The 9938-nt window shown below is 45.2% G+C and overlaps 1 protein-coding gene across 16 annotated transcripts in view; it reads left to right on the top strand.

Annotated features, from left to right (window-relative positions):
- The first annotated feature begins 1789 nt into the window (after positions 1-1789).
- The window catches only part of LOC123137263 (uncharacterized), a 22618-nt gene continuing 14469 nt past the window's right edge, over positions 1790-9938 (top strand). The window contains exons 1-14 of one of the 16 annotated variants that reach the window (XM_044556943.1): positions 1796-2517; positions 2720-2855; positions 4320-4382; positions 4449-4541; positions 5286-5401; positions 6659-6692; positions 6788-6865; positions 6952-7053; positions 7198-7451; positions 7540-7749; positions 7838-7930; positions 8013-8114; positions 8280-8744; positions 8904-9005. In XM_044556943.1, the coding sequence (XP_044412878.1) occupies positions 4472-4541; positions 5286-5401; positions 6659-6692; positions 6788-6865; positions 6952-7053; positions 7198-7451; positions 7540-7749; positions 7838-7930; positions 8013-8114; positions 8280-8744; positions 8904-9005 (1626 nt within the window). In that variant the 5' untranslated portion in view covers positions 1796-2517; positions 2720-2855; positions 4320-4382; positions 4449-4471. Of the gene's footprint in view, positions 2518-2719; positions 2856-3807; positions 4542-5285; positions 6693-6787; positions 6866-6951; positions 7054-7197; positions 7452-7539; positions 7750-7837; positions 7931-8012; positions 8115-8279; positions 8779-8903; positions 9006-9938 lie in introns of those variants that run through there. The other 15 variants (XM_044556946.1, XM_044556940.1, XM_044556945.1 and 12 more) reach the window with 15 other exon arrangements.

Genomic DNA, 9938 nt, shown 5'->3' on the forward strand with positions numbered 1-9938 from the left:
CAGGGGATCGGGGGAAGTGGGGGTGTGGTGGTGGATTAGGGTTTGGTCGGGTGGGGGGATAAGGGGGACCGGGGTGGGCCGGCCAGGGGGGGCTGGTAGCCCTGTTGGGCCGAACGGCCCAGGGAAGGATGTGTCTTCCTTTGTTCTCTTTTTTTTATTTGCTTAGTTTTTGTTTTACTTTTCTTTTTCTATTTATATTTTAGGATCTAATTATTTTATTTTTGTAAAACACATCCTTAGCACCTAGATTAGCATATCAAGTTAGACCAGTGCCATAGAAAGTTTTTAGTGCCCAATTAAATTAGTTTAATATTATATTAAATATAAAAGGTATTTACTTAATTGTTTTACCTACTGTTTTAATTATTTTAGAGCCTTTAAACATTTTATAAAAGTGGGGTTTCTTCACCATAATTATCTATGCAATATTTGGTTCACTCTGAACATTTTTTTTCAATGTTTGAAAACTTTTGTTGTTTGCCATATTTTGAATTGATTTGTGAATCGGTTTTGAACTAACAAAAGATTAGCAACAGTAATGGAGGTGACGTGGCATCATTAGCAGAGTTTTACTGTCGCTTAATTATCCGGGCGTCACACCCCCTTGCGTGTGGATCCAATGTAGGATGGATCAGACACGCAAAGGCGCCGTGATGCAGGGTTGTTTTAATTTACATAGTAATTGAATCTATATGCTTATCTTTTGAACAAAAGCGAAATAATTATGTTGGACCTACTCTGGCGTGGACAAACCCTCGACGGATTGTCCAGTAAAATGAAAGATGCTGAGATCACCCCATATAAAGATTGGAATATGAGATCGAGACTGACATAGATCGGCCGTCTCGTCAACCCATGCCATCAGTACTTATGTTTCGAGACAAGAGTATAATTTAATAGTATTAAAGTAAGGGGCGCATGAGATTTCTGTGACATGTAATTTAGAGCTGGCCAAATTTCTGCTGCTTTGACCAACAATTCACCAAGGCACACTTTTTTTGACATATCCAACCCAAGTGTAGATCCATGATGAAACAACACCTTCCTAATTGGCTGCGGGTGGTTGGCGGACCGGGGTTACAGCGGAGGGGTTGAAGCACCGTGGTACATCACCTACCCAGTCCGTCCACTGGTTGACGGTGAAGGCATCCGTGGACGTGGTGTTCCTCCCACTCCTTCTATCTTACTTTTGGTGAAAACTTGATCTTCGGATCGGACGATAGCGACGTTCGTGGTCGTGCCCTTCCTGGAGGCATCATCTTGGAGTCCTTGGTCCGGGATGACCGCTTCTTGTGCTGGTGGTCTCCGTCGGCTCTAAGCGGATCCCTTTTTTGCACATCTTGTAGGTGCTTGGTAGTTCTTGAGGTTGTGTGTCGGTGCCCGGCATTTGTGTATATTGCCTTGGGTGTGTGTGGCGTTCATTTTGTATCAATTGCTTCAACGTATGTAATGATTATTTTACAATATAAACAGGGAAACTTTTTTTCATTCGTTAATTGGCTTCTCAAATGATGATGACTATACAAATATTGACGACGAGAACCTTACAGGGAAGGGCGTCGGATCGCCCCTTCACAATTCTCGGATTTGATGTTTTTTTCACCACGATATAACTTTTTATAAATAAATTTCGGAATCTATAACTCTTAACTTCTGAAAGACCCGTAATTTAGAATCTCTGTGCCATTGATTACAGGCACGAATGTCATAGCAACTGAGGTCCGACACGTCACATTTTGTTTTCGTTCGGTAAATCAGTCTAAAACAGGCTTCATCCCGAACGCCAGCATCAATCCTATCTTCTTCTCCCCTTGCTCCACCGCTCAGGGCACACTGCTCTGTCTCCGCCACGCAATACAGAGAGGAGTGGCCTTCGCCGGCGACGAGGCTCCTCCCTGACCAGATCCCGCCACAGTCGCGGCGGCAGGGGTCGAGGACGACGATCACGAGGGATCCGCGGAGGGGGCCAGGGATTTGGCGTTCGCTACAGCCGAGCACCAGGTACTGCCGCGCTACGACTCAGCTCCTCGCCGACCAGAGCGAGGTGCCGTCGCGGTCCGATGCCGAGCGCCGCCGCGAGCACCAGGCCGCCGCGCTCGGGGCGACGCTGCCCGCACCATCCCTGCGATGCGCCCACCTCCAACCCGGCGGCGATGGCGATGTCCGCGAGGCCCTGGGCGCGAGGGAGGCGATGGCGACCAGCTGAAGCGGCGGCGCCGTCATCCTACACCGGGAGGCGGGGCCTGGTGGCGCACGAGGCTGCGGGACGCGGAAGGGGGAGAAGCAAGGGAGGTACTGTTCGAGGAGGTGGGGCGCGGAGGAAGAGAGCAGTGGAGGTGCTGACGCTGACGCCGCGGCGCTTCATGGAGGTCAACTAGGAGGTGGACGAGGCCTTGCAGCTGGCAGCCGACCTGCTCGCCGATGCGCCAATAGGGATCTGCTCGCCGGCGGGGACGCCGTTTTCTTCTAGTGATGTGCGGATGGTGAACTGCTCGCCGGGATTCACCCCGAGCCCAGGTATTCCGCCGCCTCCTAGTAGCCGCCCGAGCTGTTCTCATGTGCCTTGCCGTTAGCTGAGCTCTCCTACTGCTACTGACCTGGGACGAGCACAACAGTAGAGCACATGCGTGCAGATTTAGTTAGAACAGGAAGTTTCGTCACAAAGAATGGTTCAGGTTCAGCTTAATGTACACTGAAACTTTGCACTTTTGTTGTACAGGGAGTGGGAGTATCGGGGATAGGATATGTGCATCGAGCAGAGGGGGCTGGTGTTCACTTCAGGTTTCTTGCCTCAGTCGGATCAATTCTGGAGTCCTTGATCTCCTCGTCCTTCATCAACAGCATTACGTGGGAAGGTATTGGATATTACTAAAAGTTTAGGAGAGCAAATGTATGATAGACAAATATGCAAAATAAGAATGAAGTCTTTTTTAGTTGTTCGGTAGCACATCATACACTGATTGCACTGAAACAGGAATTGCTAGACTATTGATGGAGAAGATCATGTGTCCCCTTTTTTTTATGTTGTCTAGCAGTGACTTGGGAATTTGTTTAGTAGTGACATGCCAATTTGTTTGACTTTAGATTTCTGGTTCACATGGGTACACATTGGGTACATCTTGACAATATTTTTTCTGGAATAGTTTCTTTTGAGCATGGCAAATTGTGTAGAACATGATATTTAGTACAATATGGCAAATTGGCAACTAGTGTGTAGTGTTTAGCACTGTTTAGTGTTGTTTGCCCTCCTGCGAGAATTATATTCAGTAATTTGCCATGGCATTTGTCCTCCTGTATTTAGTCTGTAGTGCAAATTTTGTAAACTTGCCATGTGATTAGTACATACCTCTGTTTTCAAGGCGTCGCCTAGGCGACGCTTAGGCGTCAGGGCGCCCTGCGAGGGCAAGGCGTCCACCTCGCCTTAGGTGGGTGTCTAAGGCGTCCGCCTTAAGCTATAAGGCGTCCGAGGCGTCTGCCTAGGCGTCCGAGGCGTTGCCTTAGTCCATTTTGGACGCCTTAGCTTGCCAGGCAGGCAGGGGAGCTGTTTTAGGCGGGAAACAGAGTTTTGGCGGGAAACTGGAATCATGTTGGCGCCAACAGGTAAGAGGGGAGAAAGAGAGAGAGAGAGAAACAACCCCCAATCCACACACTCCTCCCCCTCCTTCTCTTCAGTGGCTCCTCTCCAGCAGATCTGGTTCCTCCTCCTCTCCAGCAGCTCCTCCCCCTCCTCTCCAACGGTTCCTCCTCTCCAGCAGTTCCTCCTCTTCCTCCTGTCCAGCAGCTCCTCCTCCTCTTCCTCCTGTCCAGCAGCTCCTCATCCTCCTGTCCAGCAGCTCCTCCTCCTCTGCAGTACAGCAACAACAAGCAAGAGCAACAGTATGCCCAATGCGGAGGGGGAGGATTCAGACTACGTTGAGGATGATGATGATGTGAGCAATGACGATCAAGAGCCAACTAATGTTGACCAAGATGGTGAAGACAACACCAATGCCAATGAGTTTGATGATGATGACTTTTGATTGAGACTTTGAGAGTGGAGAGACATGAGAGAGCTGAGCTGGCCACCTTTATCCCTTTTGCTATGCTGGAATTATCTATTATTCTGTTTGTCTTATGTGGACTACTGGACTTGTGTCATTTGAATTGGTTAATGGTTATGTAATATGCCATGCATTGCAGATTGCAATTGCACTCATACTTGCTATCTTTCTTTCCACTTTTGTTCGCTGCCTCACTTTTATTTCTATTTTTTGTGGAATGTGCACTGGTAAGTGATACATTATTCTAACATATTTGTTCATGACTTCATGTTGATGCAGAATTCTGTTGGGGAGAAAAGCAAGTGCAAAGAGGATGGGGGCTCTACAACAATCAGTTGCAAGGTGTGTATGGCTGTATGCCTAGTTGCTTAATGCCTACCAAATTCTACTTAATTCTGTTGCTTACAGTCTCTGAGGCATCGCCTCGCCTTATGCCTCAGCGCTTAGGCAGTGAGGCGCCCCCCCAGCGCCTCGCCTCGCCTTACCGCCTTAAAAACATAGGTACATACAAACTCTAGCTTTGAAATGAATCATGAATCGAATTTTCTCTAGATTTTGCCATGAATCAGAAGTATATATTGTTGAACACTGTTTTGCCATGGCAAAAAGGATTTTATAGCTTTTGGCATGCCTCTAATATAGCTTTTTCCATGTCACCACTATAACTCTTGGCATGACATACACATATTTTTTTTACCATGGCAAATTTGCTAATCTGTTTGCCATGCCTCTAATATAGTTTTCGCCATGTTCACATGGAGTAGTAAAAATAAAAACAAATTTGAGTTGATTGTAGAAATATGTGTTTGTTTCCCTTTTTTTGACTTTGTAGGATTGATGATGACCACATTAAGCATTGCAACTTTTAACAGATTTGATTTTGCTTTTGTACTTACTACTGCAAATCCACCCAGGTAATTTTGCCATGTCAATTAACATGCAGTATGTTTGTGCCATGGCAAATTTGCATTCTTTTTCATTTCATTTACACGGCAAGTCTTCAAAACATTTTAGTATTCCCTCCATCTCGAAATATATCTACAACCTAGAAAATTACCTAAAAACTAATTACTTTTTTTAAACAGAAAGAGTTACTTTCCCACCACCTAATTTAGGTGTACTGTTTTTTGCGCCAATATTTTTTAACCTCCCGCTAAAAGGTCCCAAATTAGCGTCTTTGTTCCCACCAAAAAATTAGCTTCCCGCTAAATACCTTCCTAACAATCCACGAATATATAATTCTAGACCAAACGACGGCGTCTTCACGGGCGATTGGATCTGAGCTCTCGTCTCGGTTCATCTGTGCTGCCGGCGTCATGACGGCGTCAACAGAGCGAACCACGTCAGGTGCACGGCGTCAGGTTAGTCCTCCTCCCGATCTCCTCCATCGCTGAAAAATCCAGTCCTCCTCGATCTCCCCCTCCCCCCTCTCCTCTGCGCCCGCCTCCGTCCGGGATCAAACCCCCCTCCCCCACGAGCTCCTCATCGATGCGCGGCCCTCTCGATCCTGATCCATTCAGAGGGGTTGCCCCTTCTCTCCTCCGATCGCCGCTTGGCCGTAGAAAAGAAGTCAGGGCAGGGGACATGCCGCCGCCGGTGGCATTTTCCCATCGCGCCTCGATTTGGCCGCCTCGGCGGAGGCGCTCGCGGCCTGGAGGGTCGATGCAGTGCCTCACCTTGGCCTGGAGGCTGGCCGCCATGGAGCTCGCCTCGGCCTTGAACTGGGGCTCGACGGGGCCTCCCGGCCCGGTTCATGGCCGCAGCCGTCTCGGCTGTGCACGCCGGCGTCGTGACATGGTGGCCAGGCGCTGGTTACTGCCGCACCCGACCCCAGCGTGCCCGAGGTGCCTGCAGGCCTCTCCACCATCTCTGCTCCTGTTTCGCTCTGTTTCCTCGTGGACGCCAAAGGGGGTCATGAGCATTAGATTGGTTTTTGAGCATTAGATCCATTAACTGAAAGATATAGACATACTCTGTAATCTGTATGTGCAAAGCTAGCTAGCTTGCATTTTTATTAGATAAGTGTCGGCTTTCTGAGTTCAATCCCCCAACTAATAATGGTGCCAAATACCAGGTTTTTTTCTACATACATGGATGCTTTCATGATCCACTTTACATTTGTTTCCCCCTGGGTTCAGTCTGAATCTTTACAATACACTTAGAATCCTACCATCACCGTCACTGTCACTCTGCATACAACATTAATTCTTATATCTGAATCAGGTTGATTAGCTTTCGATGTAATATTATCCGGCTTGCCTAAAATAAATCCACATTCTTACACTCTGGTTTCTTCTTATACATCCTACAGTCACTTTCTTATAAATATTTTTTAGCAATTAGCGTAGATCGAGATGAGTTTCTTTCAACACATTTTAAGACATAATGTCATATATTAGATGTTATATGTGCGTCAACAGAGCAGAGCATTCAGGTTTAGTCATCATCTGCATTGCATTTGATTCAGATTACAATAAGCTGATTTTTAATAGATATTTGGTCTTACACGAGTCACATTGCATTTTTTTCCTATAGATTCAGAGTAGTATTTTCATGAACCTATCACTGATACTTTGCCTTTCATGTTCATTCACATATGTCTGGTTTACCCACACAAGGGCACAATGATGAATTTTACGGAGCATCCTCCTGGTACACAACATCCTTACTTCATAATCACCTATCTGAATGGTGCAGAACATCAATGCTTTGTTAGTGCTAAGTCCCATGATTGTTTTTGTGTGCAGTAAAGAAAGGCTCTGTTCTCTTAACAAGGATGGAAAGTATAACGGCATACAAAAACCAACGTGGACAACCCAAATCTGGTAAATTATTTAGCATTTCCTATAATGCATAAAATCTTGGTGTGGGTTAAATAGCTAAACCTTTAAGACTACTAAATCTTTTACAGCAACTCCAGAACAATCTGACATTCCAGTGTCTGCTAATGACATGTGTTCCCTTGCTGAATGGCCATCCCATGCTCGCCGCAACCGTGCGCGACTACAGGATGGTACTTGCTTTCGTTTACATTTGTGTCATCATTTCTTACAATCTAATGCTGAGTAATACAATTGCTTTCGTTTACATTTGTGTCATCATTTCTTACAATCTAATGCTGAGTAATACAATTTTTCTTGTATGATTTGGGCTGTAGAAGCTGGTGGACAGAAGAAGAAAGGGAGAGGTGTTCTAAAAGGTTTTAAAGCATCTAAGAAGCGTTTTGCCAATGGATCTGCAAAGCTAAATATTACATTCTCTGAAAAATTGGGTGGTACAGTAGGAATGAACTATCGTTCGTTCAAGGATGACGTGGTTGTCATAATCAAAAGAAAGTTACCACTCATTGGAGTGAGGACGTGGTCGGACATTCACCCTACCATTCATCGACTCATTGTTGCAGATATAATAGTGCGTACAATATTTTTCACATGTGTTATCTTATTTTACCATCGATAATGCACTGCTTATGTATATTTATTTGCTGTATGCTTTACAGGACAGATGGGACCTGGAAGATACACCAGAAACAGAAGAAAAAGTTCTCAAAATTGCGAAAGAGAGATATAGAGGCTGGCGATCAACTCTAAGCTCCACTTACAAGGCATACAAAACAGATGCAGCTAGATTGGCTAATCTTCCTGAAGATTTACAACCAGAAGAGTGGGAATGGATGATTGAGTACTTTGGCACTGATTCAAAATTTCAGGTTATCTCTAAGGTCACGGTTAGTCTATTATGTGTTAAGGTGAAATGGCTAGTCTCATTGGTTATATCTGGTTTCAATGAATTGATAGGAACGCAGCCAAAAGAACGCCGATAACCGTAAGAAACAGAAGACAAAACATATAATCGGATCAAAATCTTACTCGCAAGTTAGTTTTGAGAAGGTACGAGTCCAATTAAATATGTATGCCTTGCTGCTAAATATGGTGTCATGTTTCAAGCATCTCATTGTTATATTACTTGCAGAGAAACTTAGAAACTGGAGAAGAGCCAGATTGTATTGCTCTATGGGAACTCACCCACACAAACAATGGAACATGGTCTAACACAGATTCCCAGAAAGTTTACGTGAGTACACTGACTTTTGGTTATTCTATAATTAGTCAATGATGTGCATTCGGCATGTTTCATCATCAGATGGGATTATTCATGCGTTGGACCGTGTTATTCTTGATTCATCTTTTATAGTGTCAATATTGATGCTGCACCTATAATTGTTCCTATCATTTTTAGGACCAAGCACTTGAAGAGGTTAAAAACAAAGAAGCTGAAACTGAAGGTCCACTTTCAAGTGAGCAGAAAAACAATGTTTTCCAGACCGCTTACAAAGACACTCTGGAATGCAACTCATCGCAGCCTCGTGGGTACGGATACATGGCCAAAACTTCAACTGGTTCTGAAAAGTTCCGTATCCAGATTGAAGAGCAAGCTCGTGCTACAGCAGCCACCCAGGAGCGAAACTCTCAGCTCAGCCAGCAGGTCAATGACTTAGAAGATCAACTACAAGCTGAACGTGCTAACACACAAGAGAGGATTAACTTGGAGCGTGCTGAGAGAGAACAACTTGAGGAGAGGTTAAAAGAAGAGCGTGCTGAAAGGGAAAGATTGTTGCAAGAGGAGCGAACATCAAGACTGGAATTTGAAAAAAACATGATGGCAAAGTTTGTAGAATTGAGCAAACAGATAGAAACCCAACAGGTGATGGTGATTACAGTCATATGCTTCTGACCTTGTAAGATTTATGTTGCTTACTTGCATTGCTAAAAGTTGCTAAAAGTGGACTTCTATTTACATGTTCATACGAAGAGGGTTGACAAAGAAAATAGTAATCCAAACTTGCAAAATATTCTTTCACAGACATCTAGTCCTAATAAGACTCCAGGTTCAAGGCCGACTGCTATTTCTTCAAATGCGCTCATACAAGCTGCAGCAAGGCAATCTCGGATGTATAAAGCAATGGTAAGTCACAACCTTGCTTTCTCTTCATGTTCACCTGCATTTTATACGTCATTGGTCTTCATAATTAGCTAGCTGCTTCTTCTCTTTTACCATGTGTTGTTGCTGCATCGAGTCACAACTTAAACAAAATACAAATATGTGCTAGCTAGGGACATGAACTTAACTGAAACTATACATCTAGTCATAACTTAAATCAATAGCAGGAGCTTTTAGTAGATGTACGATCGGACGATGGTATCATTCTGTATGCACGAGCAGGATGTCATGATCATGCGCGTGATGCCTTCGCTGATGAGTCCACTGCAATGTCCCATGTAGTATCTCTTCCTGTTGATATAGGGGTCGTGAGGGTCGTTTTTTAAACGGACTCGCAACTCCTGATGGAAGCACTTAATATCAATAAGGTGGACTCGTCGGCCTATGCTGCTGTTATTGAGGATACCAAGTACCCGCTTGTGACGCCCCCGGCTCAATCGTACACTAATCATGCACGCAAATGTGTACGATCAAGATCAGGGACTCACGGGAAGATATCACAACACAACTCTACAAATAAAATAAGTCATACAAGCATCATAATACAAGCCAGGGGCCTCGAGGGCTCGAATACAAGTGCTCGATCATAGACGAGTCAGCGGAAGCAACAATATCTGAGTACAGACATAAGTTAAACAAGTTTGCCTTAAGAAGGCTAGCACAAACTGGGATACAGATCGAAAGAGGCGCAGGCCTCCTGCCTGGGATCCTCCTAACTACTCCAGGTCGTCGTCAGCGGGCAGCACGTAGTAGTAGGCACCTCCGGTGTAGTAGGGGTCGTCGTCGACGGTGGCGTCTGGCTCCTGGGCTCCAGCATCTGGTTGCGACAACCAGAAAGAAAGGAAAGGGGGAAAAGGGGGGAGAAAGCAACCGTGAGTACTCATCCAAAGTACTCGC

The sequence above is a fragment of the Triticum aestivum genome, chromosome 6B (assembly GCF_018294505.1).
Source record: "Triticum aestivum cultivar Chinese Spring chromosome 6B, IWGSC CS RefSeq v2.1, whole genome shotgun sequence".
Taxonomy (NCBI): Eukaryota; Viridiplantae; Streptophyta; class Magnoliopsida; order Poales; family Poaceae; genus Triticum; species Triticum aestivum.